The sequence below is a fragment of the Hemitrygon akajei genome, chromosome 9, assembly GCF_048418815.1.
Source record: "Hemitrygon akajei chromosome 9, sHemAka1.3, whole genome shotgun sequence".
In the NCBI taxonomy this organism is placed as follows: domain Eukaryota; kingdom Metazoa; phylum Chordata; class Chondrichthyes; order Myliobatiformes; family Dasyatidae; genus Hemitrygon; species Hemitrygon akajei.
Window position 1 is genome coordinate 49224716 of NC_133132.1, and position 23376 is coordinate 49248091.

At 39.6% G+C, this 23376-nt stretch overlaps 1 protein-coding gene across 9 annotated transcripts in view; it reads right to left on the reverse strand.

Annotated features, from left to right (window-relative positions):
* LOC140733095 (sodium/calcium exchanger 1-like) overlaps positions 1-23376 on the reverse strand; it is a 225677-nt gene that overhangs the window by 15252 nt on the left and 187049 nt on the right. For all 9 annotated transcript variants that reach the window (XM_073055944.1, XM_073055948.1, XM_073055947.1 and 6 more), the window contains one exon: positions 18396-18671. In XM_073055944.1, coding sequence (XP_072912045.1) covers positions 18396-18671 — 276 coding nt within the window. The remainder of the gene's footprint in view (positions 1-18395; positions 18672-23376) is intronic.

The following is a 23376-nucleotide window of genomic DNA, read 5'->3' on the forward strand; positions in this document are numbered from 1 at the left end:
GTTGACAACTTGCATTTCTCTTTAGGAAGTGGGAGGACAGGCACGTGGTAATAAGGAGAAAGCATAAACTTCACAAAGATAATCCCAAAAGTCAGGATCAAAATTATATCACTAGAGCTGTGGAGGCAGCAGCTCCACTTGCTGCACCACTGTTCAGAATCTATCCTAATCATCCAGGTGTACTTTCAAATACAGTGGATTCCAGTTAATTGGGCTATTGGCTAACTGAGGCAGCCACTTATTCTGGGCAGCTCTTGAAGAACAAAAAACAAATTGTGAAAATAGCCACGATTCCCTTTGTTTATTTGGGATAATATGCCGCTTAGCTGAAACAGTAAGCTGTTGCTAAACAGCTTCTAACTAGCATCAGTCACGTGGACTTCACATAGTTATCAGACACTACACCATGCTTGGAGTGAACAGCTTTTTTTTAAAAAAAACACTTGCGTGTTGTGTTAAAAACAGTGATTTTAGTCACTTATAGTTGGCAAGTAATAAACAGTAAAACAACTCAGAACTGTTTTGTTCACCGTGGTTTCAAGCATTCAGGCTTGCAGATGCCAGAAACAGCCATGAGTGAAAATGAAACAATTTCACTACTTCAACAAGTTAAGAACTACAAAGAATTTGAAGACATCAACAATCATCTTGAATGTTACAACTGAAATGAAGATTTGGAGGATGCAATCATTGAAATCACTGCCTTAAGGCAGTCCACTATCTGCACTAGGTGTCGGCATCGATTTTATTCATTTACAGTCAAAAGTACATGTCAGCGTACATTGAATGAACTCCAGATAACTATGAGGAACTAATAGAGTTTTATACTCAGGTAGTAGTTTTGGTAGTGTTCTAATTTATTCTATATTTCGTTTAAATACACAATTTGTTAATCAGTCTTATTTTATTCCTTATTAATTATTTCATGAAACTTCAGTTAACTGGGGCAGCTGCTTAATTGAGCCAAAATGTACTGATTCCAATGTGTCCCAATTAACCAGAATCCACTATTTAAAATCCAGTAAGAATGAAACAGAACAAACACAGCCATATTAGAATATTAAAGCTTAATCACAGCACAGGAACAGAAGCTTCAGCCAGCACCTAAAATAACCATGACACAAATCTAATGAATCCACTCTAATTATTTAGTGATAGAGTACAGAGTTGACCCTTTTGGCCCCTTGAGATGCACTGCCTCAACAACTTTGATTTTAACCTTAATCTAATCATGGAACAATTTACAATGACTAATTAAGCTACACAGTATGTCTTCAGACTGTGGGAGGAGAGTGTAGCACTCGGGGAAAACTAGATTCTATGGAAAAGATATAGAGAAACTCCTTACAGGTGATGCTGGAACTGAACTCCAAACTCTGACTCCACAACCTGTAAGAGCATCCGTTAACCACTATACTACTGTAGTGCCCAATCTGTTTGCACAGGCCTCATGAATTTATAGTCCTTGCCTACTCACTTGGCTGTCTAAATATCTCTTAAATGTTGTATTGCATTTGCTTCAATTATCCACCCCCCCCCCCCCCCCCGGAAGAATGGTCCAGCCACTTACCACACTAAAAGCAAAGTTGCTTTATGCAACTCCTTAAAACTTTCTCTCTCTTCATTTAAACCCTATACCCTCTGGGTTTTCACTGGGAGATTAGAAAGGACGCCCATCTACACCATGACTCACAACCTTTTAAACATCCTTCTATCAGGTCTTCTTTCAGTTACGAACAATTCAAAGGAAACAATACAACATTGTCCAACCTGTCCTTCCATCTAATACACTCTATTTCAAGTGATATCCTGGTGAACCTCTTCTGCACCTTCTCCAAAAGCTCCACATCATTCCTATAGCATGGAAAGCAGAAGTGCACGTAGTACTCCAAATGTGGCCTAACTGAAGTTTTACACAGCTGCAACATGACTTGCCCAATTTATAATCAATGCACTGGCCAATGAAGGCAGCACATTTTATGTCTTCTTTACCACCCTATCCACTTGTGTTGCCATTGTCAAAGAGTTGTAAACTTGCACTCCAAGGTCCCTTTGCATATCAGTGCTCTTAACGGTCCTGCCATTTGCCGTATATTTTCCTCTAGCATTTGACTTCCCAAAATGTCAAATGTCACTTGTCTGGATTAAACTCCATCTCCCATTTCTTCATCCATATCTGCAACTGATCCGTATCCTGCTGTATCTTGTACAATAATGAATTTATTATTAAGTTTCAGTATTGATTTTTGCAGACCACTGGTCAGACCTTACGTCAGAAAATCACTCCTCTACTGTTACCCTTCTTCATCAATGACCAAGCCAATTTTGCATCTATAATCAACACACCCTGGACCCCACATGACAATCCTCTGAAGCAACCAACCATGATGACCCTGTCAAATTTATGCAAGCACCAACTTCTCTATCCTCAAACTCATTCTCACCTCCTCATAACATTTGTCTGAGACAGGACCACTCCCCTACAGTGTCATGCTGGCAATCCCTATAAATCCATGTTTTTCCAAATGTGAGGAATTCCTACCCCCAAGAAATTTCTCCAGTAATTTTCCTAAAACTGCTGGAAGGGTCACCAGCCTATAATTTCCTAGATTACCTCTGTTACCCTTCCTCTAAACTTCTGGACCTTGCCTGTAGCTAGGAAAATGCAAAGATCTCTGTCGGTACCTTGGCAATCTCTTCCCTTGCCTCCCTCAGTGTTCTTGAGCATTTGGAAAGAGGCATTTGTTAAGGGCAACTAAAGTACAAATTAGGGTACAATGCAGTGCATTGCATAAACAGATAGGTGAAGCTGATACAGAAAGAGCAAGTTGTTGTTAATAGCAGGGTCAGGAGATACACACTTTAGAAGAGCTTTAAAACCCAGATTTTGGGGACACCTGCAGAGTGAAATGTATTTGTAGCCTTCAGAATAAACATGAGCAGGTGCTGCCTCAAGAGGTTGCCTGGAAGTAGAAAAGTAATTTTCCATATTTGCTTCTCAAATAGGAAATGCAGACAAATTTGGATTGCAGAATGCATCAACTTCTTAGTTTGGGAGTAATAACAAAAGAAAAACTCCCTAATACCACAGACAAAAATGAAAAGATGACCAGTGCTATAACACATATGAAAATCATTATTTATCTTAGCATTTAAATATAATTTGAATATATGCATCTTTCACTTTGAACTTCTGATAAATGTATCTGAATATAGTCCAAATTATTTTCCTTTGAGTGACAGACATTGATTAACATGATCTATAAGTTGGAGATTATTGATGATACATTTACTGTAATTTTGGTAATGTACATCTATTAAAATTCCAAGAGAACCAAATCTAGAGAAATTCAACTTGTGTGCTGTTAGACACTACACCATGCTTAGAGCAAACAACTTTTAAATTGCATCAGTTTTGTGTGCTTTGTTCAAAAAGCAGTGATTTTTGTTACTGATAGTTGGCAAGAAATAAGCAATAAGACAATTCAGACTGTTTTGCTCACTGTGGTTTCAAGCATTCATGCTTGGAGATGCCAGAAACAACCAGGAGTGAAAATGAAATGATTTCACTACTCCAACATGTTAGGACCTACTAAGAATTTGAAGCTGTCAAAAATCATTTAAACTGTTCGATGAAAATAAAGATTTGGAGAATGTAATCAGCGATAGCATTGTATGAAGACAGTCCATTATCTGCATTAGGTGTCTGCGCTGATTTTGTTCATTTATAGTCAATCAAAAGAACATGGCACTACACTAGATGAATTCCTCTGTATTTCATTTAAATACATAATTTATTTCTCAGTTAAATGGTAATTCATTTTTTATACCTTTTTAAACCATTTACATGAAACTTCAGCTAATTGGGGCAGCCAGTTTATTGGACAATCCGTACTGGTCCCAAAGTGTCCCAATTAGCAGGAATCCACTGCACTTGATTTCACAGGATAGTGGGACTATAGGAATAATCAGGTGCAAAAGGGAAGAGGTGAAGCATTGTAGAGGATAACTATGAGGAATGAACAAATGAATTATAATGATCCAGCACAGAAGACGGCCATTAGATTTATTATTTCAGCTCTGTTAAACATCTAATTAGTCCTGATTCCCTGTTCTTTCTACCCTGTGTATTAATCTTATTCCTGTTTGAAAACTATTATTGAATCTGCTATCACTATCCATTCAGACTATAATTTATGTTATCGTCTTGTCATCTTGCTGCCATTTTTCTAACAGTTACTTAAAATGTATCCTCTGGTAACCAATCTTTGTCACCGATAATGGAGCCCCTTTCTTTACTCTTCCCAAAAATCAGAATTAAATCTCCTATTATTAACTTCCTGTCCAAAACAAACCCAGTTCATCTCACCTCAACTTGTAAGCAGCACATTCTTAATGCTATTCTTTTAAATGTAGTCTTTAACATCTTCAAGGCTTTGACAATTTTCCTAAAGTATAATTCCCAGATTTAGTTACAGCACACAAATTAGGGCCTATCCAGCCAGTTACAAAGATTTACCATAATTTACTTCTATTTTTAAACCATGCCATTTAAAAGCATCCGCAACATTTTCTGTGGAAAGTAGAAAAACATAGTGGATCCAACCAATTCTGCACCATTTCTAGGCATCTTACCACTTAATGTTATGTAAAAGGGTCGATCATAAACATCTATTCATATTCAGACTGCTACACAAGACCATGCAGTGTAGCCGTGGGCACTCGCATTGATCCCAGCTATGCCTGCCTTTTTGTTGGATACATGGAACAGTATGTTCCAAGCCTACTGTTGGCCATCCCCCACTTCTCCTACATCAATGACTGCTTTGGTGCTGCTTCCTGCACCCATGTGGAGTTTGTCGACTTCATCAATTTTGCCTCTAACTTCCACTCTGCCCTCAAATTTCCCCTGGCCCGTTTCCAACACATCCTTCCCCTGTCTGAATCTCTGTCTCCATCTCTGGAGATTGCTTATCCATTGATGTCTATTATAAACCCACAGACTCTTACAGATACCTGGACTATACCTCTTCCTACCATTACTTGTAAAAACACCACCCTCTTCTTTCAATTCCTCAGTCTTCACCACATCTGCTCTCAGCATGAGGCCTTTTATTCCACAATGAAGGAGATTTCCTCGTTCAAAAATAGTGGCTTCCCTTCTTCCACCATCAAGGCTGCCCTCAACCACAAACCTTCCATTTCATACACGTCTGCTCTCACCCTATCTTCTCGCCACCCTAACAGGGATATGGTTCCTACCACCCCACCAGCCTCCAGATCCAGAACATAATTCTCCACAACTTCCGCCATCTCCAACGGGATTCCACCACCACTTTTCCTTCTCCCCCCCCCCGCAACTTCCTGCTTTCCAAAGGGATTGCTCCCTATGCGACTCCCATGTCCATTCATTCCTCCCCACCAATCTCCCTCCTGGCATTTAACCTTGCAAGCGGAACAAGTGCTACACCTGCCCCTGCACCTCCTCCCGTCATTACCATTCAGGGCATCAAACAATCCTTCCTGGTGAGGTGATACTTCACTTGTGAGTCTACTGGGGTCAATAACTGTGTCTGGAGCTCCCGGTGTGGCCTCCTGTATATCAGAGAGATCCGACGCAGATTGGGAGATCATTTCACCAAGCACCTTGGCTCCTTCCACCAGAAGAAGCTGGATCTCCCAGTGGCCACCTATTTTAATTCCACTTCCACTTCCAATTCCTATTCCGATATGTCAATCCACGGCCTCCTCTACTGTTGTAATGAGGTCACACTCAGGTTGGAGGAACAACACCTTATATTCTGTCTGGGTAGCCTCCAACTTGATGGTATGAACATCAATTTCTCAAACTTCCAGTAATGGCCCCCCACCCCTCCACCATTCCCCATCCTCTTTTCCCTCTCTCACTTTAACTCCTTGCCTGCCCGTCACCTCCATCTGGTGCTCCTCACCCCTTTTCTTTCTTCCATGGCCTTCTGTCCTCCGTTAGATTCCCCCTTCTTCCCCCTGTACACCTTCCACCAATCAACTTCCCAGCTCTCTATTTCACATCTCCCCTTCCCAGTTTCACCTATCAGCTTGTTTTCCCTTCCCCCCCACCTTTTAACTCTACTACTAATTCTGTGTGTGTTACCATACAATCACACATTAATTCTTCATAGTACTCATGATGAACCCCAATTCTCTCTTGCAGCTTTGATTATTTTGCTCCAAACAAAATTGGCCTTAAATGCCGAGAGAAAAACATAACAGTAGATGCTAGGCATCAAAAGTTAAAAAAAAACTTAGAACAAGATTCCTGTACCAGACAGATCCCAATCTCTTCCCTTTCAAAGGGATCCCAGGTCTGCTCGGCGATCCCCATCTACCATTTCTTGACCTATGACATTTTCCTGTGCAATTCTCAAACCAAACCAAAATCCTTAGTATGATAACTCTAATCTTTCAGCTAATCCATTTGCACTACCCAAGTCTTTTCAGGCAAATTAGCCTTTGACTCGCATTTGTTCCAATCTAGTGTACTACATGTGGTATTCACCATGTTGATCTCCTCTACAATGGTGAAACCAAATGCAAATTGAGTTATTTTGTCACAAGGCACTTGCACTCTGCCCACAGGAACAACCTCAATCTTCTGGTTGCCTACCACTAATTCTTCCTTCCACTCCCGCTATCCTGCAGGTGGCCTCCTGAACCATTACAATAAGGCCTAGCACAAGCTTAAAAAATAGCATCCTTTTTAGTCAGGGAATATTGTGGCCTTCAGAACTTGATTTAGGCAAAAAAAAAAATTCAATTTATGCCCATCATTTTAACTCAGTTTCATAGTCTTACCATTAGACACAATGTTGCACACACAAAAAGCTTTTGATCTCAGCCACACCATTAGATCAACTGTCTCACTCTCATATTCTTGTTCCACACGTTCGCCTCTCCCACCTTCTCTGCTTCCTAAAACTATTTTCTTTCCTATTTGTCTTTCTATGGATGTTGCCTGACCCAAGTACTTCCAGCTATTTTTAGACAGACATGATGGGGACCAAAGCCTGAGAATTCACTTCCTGAGAATGCTGGAAGTGTACAGCCATCAAAAGAAGCAGAGTCAAATTGTCAGACCAGGGACCCTTCCTCAGCAATAGGAAAAATAAGTGTGATTCAAGCAGAGGCAAGAGAGGTGAAGAGGATGAAGGGAATGGGTATTAGAGAGCGTAGAGTAAAGCTGTCATGGTAATTAAAAACTGCCCTACCAAACAAATTGATCAAGGCAAATTGAGCCCTTACAAATTGAAATAAAGGCATGGCTATATGTGAAGAGAATGGAGCTTATCCACAATTGTTAAACTCAGTGTTAAGCCATGGGAGCCATTATGCACTAGTCAAAGGAGGAGATGCCGTTCCTCAAGTCTGCATTGGGCATACTAAAGACAGATCCACTGGGGAAAGTGATGTGATCTACCAGTTTCTCTAGGCTGGTCTCTCTAAACCTAGGCTTATTCTTAATTATCCTTGAGATTCACTGATATTACAAATTAATAGCACAGTGGCTAGAAGACTGCTGCTGGTGGTGTACCCATGGGTCCTTAAGGGTTGGTTGATATGCTTTTCAGATATAGATCTAAGTGCAGGCAATTACAGGAAATTCAACTATACAGCTTTACTGCAATACTAATACTAAATAAGTAAATCAGTTACAGTATGCACATATTGACTAGATTAAAAATAGTGCAAAAAAGATATATATATATATATATAAAAAGTGAGGTAGTGTTCAAGGGTTCAATGTCCATTTAGGAATCAGATGGCAGAGGGGAAGAAGCTGTTCCTGAATCACTGAGTGTGTGCCTTCAGGCTTCTGTACCTCCTACCTCAAGTCAAGTCAAGTCACTTTTATTGTCATTTTGACCATAATTGCTGGTACAGTACATAGTAAAAATGAGACAATGTTTTTCAGGACCATGGTGTTACATGACACAGCACAAAAACTAGACTGAACTACGTAAAAAACATAGAGAAAACTACACTACAGACTTACACAGGACTGCGTAAAGTGCACAAAACAGTGCAGGCATTACAATAGATAATAAACAGGACAATAGGGCAGTAAGGTGTCAGTCCAGGCTTCAGGTATTGAGGAGTCTAATAGCTTGGGGGGAAGAAACTGTTACATAATCTGGTCACAAGAGCCCGAATGCTTCGGAGCCTTTTCCCAGACGGCAGGAGGGAGAAGAGATTGTATGAGGGGTGCATGGGGCCCTTCATAATGTTGTTTCCTTTGCGGATGCAGCATGTAATGTAAATGTCTGTGATGGCGGGAAGAGAGACCCCAATGATCTTCTCAGCTGACCTCACTATCCACTGCAGGGTCTTGCGATCCGAGATGGTGCAATTTCTGAAACAGGCAGTGATGCAGCTGCTCAGGATGCTCTCAATACAACCCCTGTAGAATGTGATGAGGATGGGGGGTGGGAGGTGGACTTTCCTCAGCCTTTGCAGAAAGTAGAGACGCTGCTGGGCTGTCTTTGCTATGGAGCTGGTGTTCAGGGACTAGGTGAGATTCTCCGCCAGGTGAACACCAAGAAATTTGGTGCTCTTAATGGTCTCTATCAAGGAGCCATCGATGTTCAGTGGGGAGTGGTTGCTCTGTGCCCTCCTGAAGTCAACAACCATCTCTTTTGTTTTGTTCACATTCAGAGACAGATAGTTGGCTCTGCACCAGTCCGTTAGCCATTGCACCTCCTCTCTGTAAGCTGACTCGTCATTCTTGCTGATGAGACCCACCACGGTCGTGTCATCGGTGAACTTGATGATGTGGTTTGAGCTGTGTGTTTGAGCACAGTCGTGGGTCAGCAGAGTGAACAGCAGCGGACTGAGCACGCAACCCTGGGGAGCCCTCGTGCTCAATGTGATGGTGTTGGAGTTGCTGCTCTCGATCCGGACTGACTGAGGTCTCCCAGTCAGGAAGTCTAGGATCCAGTTGCAGAGGGAGGTGTTCAGGTCCAGTAGGCTCAACTTTCCAATCAGTTTCCATCAGTACCTGATGGTAACAGTGAGAAAAGAGCATGCCCTGAGGTGCTAGAGAGGTCCTTAATAATGGACATTGCCTTTCTGAGACACTGCTCCTTGGAGATGTCCTGGGCACTTTGTAGGCTAGTACCCAAGATGGAGCCAAATAAATTTACAACCCTCTGCAACTTCTTTCAGTCCTGTGCAGAAGCCCCTCCCCCCATACCAGACAGTGATGCAGTCTGTCAGAATGCTCTCTATGGCACATCGATTGAAATTTTTGAATGTATTTGTTGACATACCAAATTCCTTCAAACTCTTAATGAAGTATAGTCGCCATCTTGCCTTCTTTATAACTGCATTGAAATACCGGGACCAGGTTAGCTCTTCAGAGATCTTAACACCCAGAAAGTCAAAGCTGCTCACTGTCTCCACTTCTGATCCCTCTATGAGGATTGGTATGTGTTCCTTCATCTTACCCTTCCTGAAGTCCATAATCAGCTCTTTGGTCTTATTGACGGTGAGTGTAAGATTATTGCTGCAACACCACTCCATTAGTTGGCATATTTCGCTCTTGTACACCCTCTTGTCTCCATCTGAGATTCTACGAACAATGATTGTATCATCAGCAAATTTATAGGTGGTATTTGAGCTCTGCCTAGCTACACAGTCATGGGTACAGTGAGAGTAGAGCAGTGCGCTAAGTACATACCCGAGATGCACTAGTGTTGATTTGTCAGCGAGGAGATGTTACCACCAATTCGCAGAGATTGTGCTCTTCTGTTAGGAATTCGAGGATCCAATTATAGAGGGGGGTACAGAGGCCCAGGTTCTGTAACTTCTGAATCAGGATTGTGGGAATGATGGTGTTAAATGCTGAGCTACAGTTGGTGAAGAGCATCCTGACATAGGTGTTTGTGTTGTCCAGGTGGTCTAAAGCTGTGTAAAGAGTTATTGAGATTGCATCTGCCGTTGACCTAGTGTGGCAATGGGCAAATTGCAATGGATCCAGCCAGGTCCTTGCTGAGGCAGCAGTTCAGTCTAGTCATGACCAACCTTTCAAAGCATTTCATCACTGAAGATGTGAGTGCCACCAGGCAATATTCATTAAGGCAGCTCACATTATTCTTCTTAGGCACTGGTATAATTGTTGTTATTTTGAAGCAAGTGGGAACTTCCGCCCGTAGCTTTGAGAGGTTGACAATGTCCTTGAATACTCCCACCAGTTGGCTGGCACAAATTTTCAGAGCCTTACCAGATACTCCATCCATCTTGCGAGGGTTCACCCTCTTTGAAGACAGCCCAACATCGGCCTCTGAGACAGAAATCACAGGGTCACTGGGTGCAGCAGTGAGCTTCACAGCTGTAGTTATATTCTCCCTTTCAAAGTGTGCATAGAAAGCACTGAGTTCATCTGGCAGTGAAGCATCACTGACATTCACGCTATTGAGTTTCGCTTTGTTGGAAGTAATGTCTAGTAAATTCTGCCAGAATTGTCGTACATCTGCTTGGGCTTGAGACTTCATCTGATCTTAGTACAAAATTGTCATAACTTACTATTACCACAGCTAGATTCTACCTCCTTAATGTGGACAGTTTTATGTAGTTTTGGGCATTTACATACTTCAAGAGCAGTTGTCCTAGAATGGCATCGTAGCAATTTCTGTTGTATATCTCTCTAATCTTAAAGTGTTCACCACTCTCACTGCTTTTAACCAATTTTCTTTTAATTAAAATAACATTTAATTAATATCAATTATGAAGTTGCTTATTAAGTGTCTCAAAATCCATATACAAAAAATCTGGTAACCAACATTCTCATTATTTCATGTAAACCTAATCTAGTCATACTGGCCATCAATTATTGACACTTTTTCCCCAACTGTATTAAGACTAGATTAACTACCCCAAAAGTCTCCAAGTTTATAATATCTCACCACTTGAACAATAGTCTGATATCTACCACCTTCCACCCGATTAATCTTCTGTATTAGTGGAATATTCTCAAGGACTCAACCATGAAGACTTGAAGGTCCTCCTTCAACTCCCACTCTATTTCCCTCAACATTGGGTGACGGTGACAGTGGGAATGATTAAACCTCATTTTTCTATCACCTTTTCTTTTGTAACTAGATAACTGTTTCAGCAAGCAACATGTGTAACAGGTCAAATGGTTGTCTCCGAATATTCAACCTATCATATTCTATGCATTCATGTCAATTTCTACAATCATATACATTGGACAGAAACTTAACCATGTCACCGACTTTCAAATACAAAGATAGCTTCTATGATTAAAACATTACGACTCTTGATAAAAAGCAACACTTTTGGTACCCAAAAGGCAAATCCCTGCACAGCACCACTTACAATTAATTCTCTTTGAAGGAAGCAAATGTAGTAGTGATGGAAATACAGCGTTAAACACATTCCTTTAAAAGAAACCTACATGGTTCATCAATCAAGCACCTCAAGCAGATTACAATTACTTTATGCCTTCAACCATTTTCTTTCCTGGAGGATGTCTGCAAAGTTACCTACTTCCTACAATTTTGGTGAGATCCTGTCAATTTCACTCAAGACTGACAATACAGGAACTCAAAAATAAATCCCATATCTGATTTTTCTTATATACAGCTCATCATATCCTGCTTGGCTCAGAATTTCTTGTGCTGACATTTGTCGTTCAAAAGTGAATGGATTAACAAACTTATTATTGAGACTGAATTCTTAGCAACCTGTTAAGCTTCATGACTATAGTTTGGAACCAGGATACATCTGGCTCATTGACTGATATCTGTTCCAGGATATCATGCTTTCACCTATTTAATAAAACAGGCATTGGTTAATCACCATCTTCATGTCTGATTTTGTTATCACTTAAAGTTATCACTTTAACTGTACAGAACAGTTTGTTGTGGCAAAACAGATCTTGAATGGTATTCAACCCCAACTAATCAAAAAAAAAAAAGCCATGAGTAGTACCAGCTACTACTCATTGTCTTTTTCAAACATTGGAAAGGAAGGACTGGTCAGATTCATCTCCATTACACACTTACTCCATGATGGCTACAAATCATACTAAATGATGGGATTTTGACAGAAGTAATGTCAGTGAAGAATAGTATTAAACAAGGCAGCATTTGATCCAATGTTCCTTGCTGCAATGTTGCACCTCACCTCTAGTGACCTTTCTCATGCCAGTGCAGGTAATCTTCATAACTAATGGGGAGTTATTCAATCTACAACAACCACAGACCAGAACCAGGATTACATTAACATCTGATTACATACTGCAGTTCAGACAAGACTGAGGCTAATCTGTAGTTCTCACCCTGGTCTCATTGATAATGGGAATAAATTTAAATACATTAGTCTACTGAAAATAAAACAAACACTGGGGGGGAACCTGCTTACAGATTTAGATATGACCACAGGCACACTAGTTTGAGATCTCTGCATTTCAACCAGCTGCAACTTGTTTGTTAATATCTATCATTTTCATATCATTTTCTCTTCCTTGCTTCTTGCTTTTGACCTCAGTAGCCCACTTTTCTTGTTTCCATTAGTTCAAACTTAATCTTTCTCATTAGTCCTTCCACTATGCTCAAATTACTCCCAGATGGGTGTGCTATCTTCACTAGCAACGTCAAGTTACTGCTGCCCTGCAAATCCAATGAAAATACTGACCTGTAACTCGAAATGACCCTGTCCATATGTAAAGAGGATACCAATAGCATAAGAAAGTTGTGAGTGGATATCAGATCATTGAAAAGTGACAATGGAGAGCTAATAATGGGGGACAAAGAAAGTACAAACTGAATAAGTGTTTTGTGGCAGTCTTCACTGTGGCAAACACCAGCAGCATGCCAGAAATTTGAAAGCGTCAAGAGGGCATAAGTGAGTCACTATCACTAAGGCAAAATTGCTCGAGAAACTGAAAGGTATGAAGAACCTGGACCAGATGGACTACAACCCAGAGTTCTGAAAGAGAAAGGTAAAGAGACTGTGGAGGAATTAGTAGTGATCAAGAATCTCTATATTCTGGAATAGTTCTGGAAGACTGGAGAATCATGAGATTCAATTCACCCTTTAAGAAAGGAGGGAGGCAAAGGGCAGGAAATTATAGGCCAGTTAGCCCGAGTTAGTGGTTGGCAAGATGCTGGAGTCCATTATTAAGGATTAAATTTCAGGGTACTTGGAAACACACAACAAAGTAGGCCAAAGTCAGCACAGCTTCCTCAAGGGGAAATCTTGCTTGACAGATATGTTGGAATTCTTTAAGGAAGTAACAGGCAAGATTGACAAAGCAGAGTTAATGAAGGTTGTTTACTTGGATTTTCAGGAGGTCTTTGACAAGGTGCCACACGTGAGGCTGCTAAACAAAGTAAGAGACCGTGGCATTACAGAATATATACCAGCATGGACAGAGGACTGGCTGACTGGTAGAATACAGAGTGGGAATAAAAGGGGCCTTTTCTGGTTGGCTGCTGGTGACTGGTGGTGATCTGCAGGGGTCAGTGTTAGGTCCACTTCTCACATTATACTCTATGTTAATATTCTGGATGACTAAACTGATAGCTTTGTGATACAAAGATAGGTGGAAGAGCAAGTAGTGTTGAGGAAGTAGAGCGCCTGCAGAAAGATCTGGACAGATTTTGGAGAATGGGCAGGGAAGTGTATGGTCATACACTTCAGTAGAATGAACAAAGGTATGGACTACTTTCTAAACAGGGAGGGAATTCAGAATTTGAAAGTGCAAAGGGACTTGGGATTTCTAGTGCAGGATTCACTAAAGGTTAAATTGCAGGTTGAGTCAGTAGTAAAGGAGGCAAATGCAGTGTTAGCATTCATTTAAAGAGGAGTAGAATACAAAAGCAATGATGTAATGCTGAGATTTTAGAACGTATTGGTCAGACCACATTTGGAATATTGTGAGCAGTTTTGAGCTCCTTATCTAAGGAAGGATGTGCTGTCTTTGGAAAGGGTCCAGAGAAAATTTACAAGAATGATCCCAGGAATTAAAGGGTTAATGCACAAGAAGCATTTGTTCCGTACGCACTGGAGATCAGAAGAATGAGTGGAGATTTCATTGAAACATACTGAATACTGAAAGTATTACTGAATATTAGAAGAGTGGGTTTGGAGAGGATTTTTCAAATAGGACCACAGAGCACCACCTCAGAACAGAAAGATGTTCCTTTAGAACAGAGCTGAGGAGTAATTTAGTTAGCCAGAGGGTGATGAATCTGTGGAATTCATTGCCACGGAGAACTGTGGAAGCCAAGCCATTGGGAACATTTTCAGTGGCGTTGATAGGTCCTTGATTAGTGTTGGATATGGGTGATATTGATCCAGCAGTTCAAATTTCAATGTAAATTTCATGTCAAAGTACATATATGACACTATATGCAACCTTGAGATTTGTTTTGTGCGCAGACACAGTACATCCAAGAAACACAATAGAATTAACAAAAGACAGCACATAACAGGACAGACCACAAAGAATAAGCAAAGGATAACAAACTCTGCACACACAAAAGAAATAATAATAATAATAATAAATAAGCAATAAATATCAAGGACTTGGGATGAAGAGTCCTTGAAAGTGAGTCCGTAAGTTGTGGGAACAGTTCAGTGATGGGGTGTGAAGTTCAGTGAAGTTATACCCTTTGGTTCGAGAGCCTCATGGTTGCGGGGTAATATCTGGTCTTGAGTCTGGTTGTGTGGGTCCTGAGGCTGCTGTGCCTTCTTCCTGATAGCAGCAGGAAGAAGAAAGCATGGTCTGGTTGGTGGGGTCCTTGATGATGGATGCTGTTTTCCAGCAACAATGATCCATGTAGATGGGCTCAATGGTGGGCTTTACCTGTGAAGGACTGGGCCATATCCACTACTTTCTGTAAGATTTTCTATTCAAGAGCATTGATCTTCCATACTAGGCTGTATACTCTCCACTACACATTTATAGATGCTTGTCAAAGTTTTAGAGGTCACGTCGAACAATTGCAAAATTCTAAGGAAGTCGAGGAACTGCTGTGCTTTCTTTGTAATGGCAGTTGTGCACTTGGCCCAGGAAATAATACAAAGGAATTTAAAGTTGCTGCCCCTCTCCACCTCTATATCCCCAATGAGGACTGGCTCATGGACATACAGTTTTTTTTCTCCCAAGTCAATAATCAGCTCCTTGCTAACATTGAGTGAGAGGTTGTTTTGGTACCACTCAAGCCAGATTTTTAATCTTCCTCCTATATGCTGATTTGTCACCACCTTTGTTTGGGCCAACGACAGTGGTGTCCTCAGCAAAATTAGATATGGCATTGGAACTGTGCTTAGCCTCACAGTCATAAGTATAAAGTGAGTAGAGAAGGGGGGCTAAGCACACAGCCTTATGGTGCACCTGTGCCATTGGAGATTTTAGAGGAGATGTTTTTGCTAATCCATACTGACCGGGGTCTACAAGCGAGGAATAAGAGGATCCAAATGCACAAGGTGGTATTCAAGCCAAGGTTTTGAAGTTTATTGATTTGTTTTGAGAGGATAGTATTGAATGTCGATCTGTAATTGATAAAGGGCTTCCTGATATATGCATCTTCACTGTCCAGATGTTCTAGGGTTGAGTGAAGAGCCAACGAAATGGCATCTGTTGTGACAGTAGGCATATTGAAGCAGATCCAAGTCTCTTTTCAGGCAGGAGTTGATGTGTTGCATCACCAATCTCTCAAAGCACTTCATCACAGCGGATGAAAATGCTACTAGACAATAATCATTGAGGAAGCTGTATAATCGAAGCCTGCTTGAAGCAGGTAGGTACCTCAGACTAACTAGGCAAGAGATTAAAGATATTAGTGAACACTCCTGCCAGATGATCAGCACAAGTCTTTAGTAATTGGTCAGTCCCCCATCTAGGCCAGATACTTTCCATGGGTTCACCCACCTGAAGGATGCTGTTATATTGGCCTCAGAGACTTAAATCACAGGGTCATCTGGGACTGTGGGTGTTGTGATGGTTCTTCCATGTTTTTTTCGGCCAAAGCAAACATAGAAGGCATTGAGCTCATCTGAGTACGAGGCATTTTTTGTCACCTATGCCACATGGTTTCACTTTTTAAACAGGCAATAGTATTTAAGCCCTGCCACAGGTGTCAAGCATCATTCAGTGATTCAAGTTTGGTCCAGAATTGCCACCTTGCATGTGAGATGGCTTTCTGGAGATCTCACCTGTACCACTTGTATCTTACTCGATTGCCACACCTGAATGCCACTGACCTGGCACTCAGTAGATTGTGGATCTCAAGGTTTATCCAGGGGTTCTGGTTGGGGAAGACTCAATGATTTTGTGTGGACACATTTCTCTACAACTGTTTTTATAAGTCTGTGACAACTATGGTGTATTCATTCAGATCCTCTGATAAGTCCTTGAACACTGCCCAGTTCACTGACTTGAACCAATCATGTAGCCACTTCTGCCTCCTGTGACCAGCTCTTTAGCTTCTTCCTGTGTGCAGGTAGGAGGACAGTCAAGTGATCCTATTTCTTGAAATGCTATCTAGGTCTGGAATGGTAGGCATTCCTAATCAAAGTTTAGCAATGGTCGAGTGTGTTGGGACCACTGGTCCTGCAGGTGGTCTGATGAAAATTGGGCATTAATTTCTTCAGATATGCCCAACTATGATTTGAAAGGCATTGAGGATAGGCTGTTGTTTGAAGATGGCAGCATTCAATATCTCAAGTGTCTGATTAACACTAGCTTTTCATGGTATGTAAAGAGTGGTCAGGATCACTGAGAACTTTGGCACTTAATTATTAGAAGCTCCAGGTCAGCAGATTAAGGGTGTGACAAGACTGCAGCATCCAAGCACCACAAAGAGTTTGTCATGAACCACAAACCTCCCACCTTTTGCATACTCAGAATCAGCAATTGACTTCCGAGGTTCTTTGGAAGTCAAGATTGAGGTATAAATTTGTTGATTACTGCCATTTTATTAGGTGTTACAAGGACTAGAAAAAAAGACAAAGAAGAAAGAAGTCGTAGTCGTCTCAAACTCAAGACATCCCAGTGTTAATTAACACATTAAATAGCCACATTCCAGTGGTGTGACACCAATAAAAAACAGCAGCTTCTAGATAACACAAAAGCTACTAATCACTAGTAATTTTACTGAACAATTACATGTATATAGGTGATTACATAAAATTATAATCAACCATAGGAAAGTTAAACTACAAGAAAAATAACAAGTCAACAACTTAACCGAACTTTAGTAAAGATGTTAAAGGCCATGGGGAGAAAGCAAATGAATGGGGTTGAGAAGGAAAAGCAATTAGCCATGATCGAATCTTGGAGCAAACTTGATGAGCTGAAAGGTCTAATTCTGCTCCTATGTCTTATTGTCCAAAAAGAAATCTGCAGTAGGCATATAGTATAATTAAAAATAGAGATAAGCCATTTAGAATTTCAACAGGGATGCATTTCTTACATGGTAACCAGAAGATCTGATGCTTGCTCTTCAACCTTACAAATGCTCAGTCAAATGCAGTTTTCAGGACTGAAACTGATTATCTTAAATAAAAATTGAAGCTGTAAAATATTGGAAAAAAGGCAATTGCCTAGTCCTTGCCTGTAACTTGAGGTCAGAAACTGATCTGTTGCCAAGTGCTCTTCGGACACAACTTGAAATAGTTTCTAAATTGCTTGTGCCACAAATTATTATCAGAGAATGGACAAGGAACCAAAAATTGGGAGAAACCACAAAACATAAGCAGGAAATAGAAGTGTGAAGCAGCACCGCAAAAACAAAAATCTCTAGTCAATAGCATTAATTGCTACAGTTTTAACATTCCACTTCCAAACGGAGAAGGGTCTAGACAAACATTTGTCAACATACTGCAGAAAACATTCCAGAAATCCAGATACATATTCTGTAGATTCTGTCATAAAGATGCAATAACAGAATAGATAGCATTCATTGATTTTCTACTTGGTGTTAAACAATTAGACCATTTTCTAAAATATTCATCTGTATCAAGTTACTTGAAATCATGCCTAATCAGCACATAATTGCTCCATGCAGCATACTGATCATAGTACAGAAAAACTCACTGGTTGCATACTTCAATAAATTTTTCTCATTTTGAATTGCCATCATTGTAAATTTAAAGTACCGTAGTAGCATTTTAACACCTTCGTTGCAATTTCAGTTTCAATCTCCAACTGCATTTCTTTAACTTTAAATTTATACTTGTGTAGAGAAAGGTCAGGGGCCAAAAGCCACAGATTAGCAGGTATAACTCTTAAAAACCAGTTATAAGAATGGTAAAGGATTATAGAAAGTGCTTAAAATTCCAATATAATTTTTTATAAAAATTAGGGTGATCTAGTATGTTTTTTTTACCTGGAACCGAAGTCCCCAGTGCAACAAATACTACTGCAGTAACCGAATCCTTCAGTCCAATGGTACAGCCAAAATGCGAAGCCAAGTCACCAATAACAGCAGTTAGGATGCCAATCATTATAATGGACACCACAAAGCAGGCCCAGCCGTTCCAGTACTCCGTAGGAGGTACAATTGCAAAAATAACTTTCCAGAAGACAGTCAGAAAGTGCATTACATAATCAAAGCATGAAGGAAGTTTCTCCTCAGCACATTCATCGTCGTCATCATCTTCCCCTGCAGAAAATGGCAGAATATCATTAAAAATAGACTAATACTCTTGTTAACATTGTGCATGCTGTATTATTCAGTATATTAATATTTACATATTAATTCTGGATTTAAATTTAGAGCTTTGTGGTGAAAGGGTAGTGATTATTCCCCCCCCAATGTGATTTTTAATTACAGTACATGAATGCTTTGTGAACCATTCTATCAAAATATATAACATTTGTTTTTACAACACATTTATAGTTTCTTTGTAAGTACAAATTTTTACAACAGGCGTGATGCATCTGAACATGTAATTTACCTATCATAATTTCAAAAAATCATTGTCCAATTACACGTCCTTGATAAGGTTTACTGAATGAACCAGGACTTTACTACACCATGTTCAAGTCTTTTTTATATACAATCAAATAGATATAAATGAGTTTGAGTGTAGGAAATTCAGATTTTCCACAGTTCAATCATAAAAGGTAGTGGGAATTAAGTACCAAAGAGCAGCATAAACAAAGCACTACAGATTGTCATTAATTTGATTATTATTAGTCTACTCAGTGTTAGCACAAGCACCAAGGAATTAGTCAGTCATCATAAAGGAATTAATTCATATCTCCACAGATCAAAACACTACAAGTTTAACATACAAGCTGCAACACAAAGAAATAAAAGTAATCTAGGATTTACTCAAAACCAGAAGCTGTAATGATAAACTTGATGATTAGCTTGAATTATACAGGAAACAATTCCGTAAAATTTCACACTAAATACAGGTTAAGAATCTAACCATGAATTAACATGCAATCAAGGTTATGAATTAATATTCAAAGTTAATTTTGTGGCCCTCAGCCCAAACAAACAACAGAAAAATAGTTTTAGAATGTTTTAAGAATTTAGCTATGGTGAAATTGTAATAGTCGAAAGCTTTTCATAATTCAAATGATGGAAAACATAGAATTAATGAAATATGAGAGACTGAATTTCTAATTGAGATTCAGTATTTACAATGGATCAGAGTTGCTAGAAACATTCGAAAATTCATGGATGATTTGAAAGGCAAGCCAGATGTAAAAGAAGCAGGACAAGTTTAAAGTTAATTTGGTATCAAAGTACATAGATGTCACCATATGCAACCCTAAGATTCATCTTCTTGCAGGCATACTCAATTAATTCATAATAGAATAATAATCATAATAGAATCAATGAAAGACTACACCAAGTTAAAGGGGGAGTTGGGCAGACAACAATCATATGGACCCTAATGTACTATTTTATGCAGACAAATACTGGGAAGACTACTTAAGTACTAAGGATGTATTGATAAAGTTAGATCAGTAAAGTAGTAATCAATATCACATAATTGAGCAAATGATTAGTATTTATACAGCATCTTTCACAAGTACCGATGTCCTAAAAAAGAACCACTGAACATTGAAATTTAGTCAATATTGCAATTTCATCTGACGATTTAAACACAGAGATCCAAGAAAGAGCAAAATGGTAATGGTGAAATAATCTACTTTAATGATGCGGCTCAAGGATTAAGTGTTGGCCAGGATACTAGGGGATCTTACTATTCTTTGAAATTGTGATTAGTAATTAAGACCTTTGTTTAGTGATCAGTCTGAAATACAGCATCCATTATCAATGTAGCCAATGGCATATCAGCAAATATTATGATCAAGTCTGAATGAATTTTTAACTTTGGGGACAGTGCTTTCAAATGAGCCAGACAAAGGTAGGTATGGTAAAAGAAATGAAAACCTTCTGATGGTGGAATAGTTCAATGGTAGGTATCTGCCATTTTATATAGAACAGTGACTAGGTTACACTTTTCAGTTATTAGAAAAGTTCCAAAATATATTTGAACTGTAAAAAATATTCAATGTAAAGCTACAAAAATATTAGTTAATTCATTTAAATTTGATCATTAGAAAAGAGATATGATTGAGGTTTCCATTTTAATAAACCTCTGCCTTTTCCCCCCAGTAAAACTGGGACCAGGTATAAATTGAGAAACCCACTTAAAATGAGTGTAAAGATACAAATATTTAATGGCAGTGTTAATTTTCTAAATAAATACTTCTGGATTATTAAGCAATCTGCAAGTCTATGTGTTCAAGGACAGAGATCTAAAAATGATCAATTTTATTATTTATCCTCTTTCAGCCTGTTTCACTTTACAGAGAGTAAATTAAGCCCATTCCCAACCATATTCAGTTTCCTAGTTACAACCCATGCCAGGCTAATGATGTCCAAGGCATTGTGAACAATAGAACAGACTTTACAGGTTTGGTACACTTAAGCCTTTCCTTCACTACTTCTGACATTGGGAAGATCAATCTTCAGATGGCGTCAGAGTGGAAAAGCATAGTTGTGATATGGCAACATAATTTCAAATCTACCATCAGTTTGAGAAGGCAGATGTTGGAGGAAGAGCATCATGTGTGGGATGTTTTTAAAACTTAGGGTAACCCATCAATAGCCAAATCCCTGGCTGGGAAGTTGTTAAAAAGGACCCTTAATTCATTATCATTACAATAATTTTAACAACTTCCAGTCTATTTGCTATGCTGATGCCACTAAAAGGCAAGGCAGAAGTTCTTATTAAGTGAAGCCTAGGGAAAGGAACTTGATAAAATCTCAAAAGCAATACAACAGCACCTCCACAGGCCAAAAATAAATTAACTAAATGCATGACATCAGAAAGGTAATTTGTTAAAAAAACACAACATTTTGACTTTGCCAATTGCCGCTTGAGTAAAACATGATAATCTAATGCTCCACCTGCCCATTCACCTTCTTGCCTACCTCCATTCTGGGCCCAAACAGTCCTTCCAGGTGAGGCAACATTTCACCTGCAAACCTGTTGGGGTCATCTATTTTATCCAGCACTCTCGAAGTAGCCTCCTCCACAACGGTGAGACCCTGCACAAGTTGGGGTCTGCTTTGTCCAGCACCTCCACACCATCTGCCTATAAGTGGAATTTCCCAAGTGGCTAACCTTTTTAATTCCTACCCCCATTCCTGTTCTGACATGTCAATTTTAGTCCTCTTTGGCCACGACGAGGCTACCCTCAGGGTGGAGGAACAACACCTCATCAGCTGTCTGGGTAGCCTCCAACCTGATGGCATGAACGTCAATTTCTCCTTCTGGTAATTTTTCCCATTCCCTTTTCTTCTATTTTCCACCCTGGCCTCTTACCTCTTCTCTTCAACTGCCTATCACCCACCCCGGTGTTCCTCCTCTTCTCTTTCTCCCATGGTCAACTATCTTCTATCAGGTTCCTTCTTCTCCTGTCCTTTCCCTTACCCACCCATCATCTTCTATCACCTATCATCTTCTATCTAGTCCTCCTTCCCCTTCCCCATGTTTTTATTCTGGCACCTTCCTCCATTTCCAGTCCTGAAGAAGGGTCTCGGCCTGAAATGGTGATTGTGTATTCATTTCCATAGATGCTGTCTGACCTGCTGAGTTCCTCCAGCATTTTGTGTGTGTTGTTCTGGGTTTCCAGCATCTCTAAAATCCCTCGTGTTTATGATGATCTAAATAAACTTAATCATGAGGCTCATATTAATTGAAGCATTAGAACTATTTCTGGTATTTGCTATGATTCACTTCTGCATGGGAATCATAGATTGTAGAACACATTGAAAAATTAACCTACTATTGGAAAATTTGTCTCATTTTAGCACTGAAAATAAGATGAAGATGAAGTTCCTTATCTGAATTACTAAGGCATGTATTAAAAATAACTGTCCATTATAGTAACATATTAACAATGTAGTTTAGGGAAACTGTATTGCATATTATTCCTTATATATCAAATGACATACAAATGTATTGGCATCAAAGATAACAAAGTTTGCCTGAAGCTACGATAAATTAAAATCTGGATTTATAAATTTGTACCAACAACTTTATGATACACAAAATTACTTTTTATCACTTTGAACAGAAGCATTTTACAGTTATGTACAAACTAATTAATAAATCAGCTGATTGCAGTATGACAGTAGTGCACTATAATTAGCCATAACACCTCTAGTCTGAGGTTATTCATTGTAATCAAACTGGTCTTAATGTTCTTGAACATCATGTTGTAAATATCATGCAAGCAGACACAAGAAGACAAGACTTTTACAAAAGCAGTGCATTGTAACAAAACCTCATGTGATACTATACCTTCAATAAACTTATACAAAATGATTCAAAAGACCACTGCACATAAAGACCACTTATTCAAAACACACTATTTCTATCCAAAACTTCTGTCTGAACCAAGCCTGAGTAATTTTGTTTTCTGCTGATGTGTGTAATATAGAGTTCACTTACTGATTTGCTTACACCACTTTTTTTCCCAATCCTAATTTTTATCCACAGGTCCAACTCTGAAGAACTAAATATAAAGCACGATACTTCAGTATGATGCTGAATAAAGTGTCCAGTGCCAGAAGTGCAACCTTTCAGAGAAATGGATTGCAGTTACTCACCCATTCTTCTCTGACAGCACTTCCCAAATGTGTACCTCTACTGAGGGTTACAGGTGCATAGAAACACCAACAAGTGAAAGTCCACCTGACTCTCACACCATCCGGATTTGTAAACCTCACTAGTTATTCATTATCACCATATTGAAACTCTGATACTCACTCCTCAATAGTACCGTGGCTGTACCTTCAGAGGTACACAAGAGGTTCAAGACAGGAGCTCACC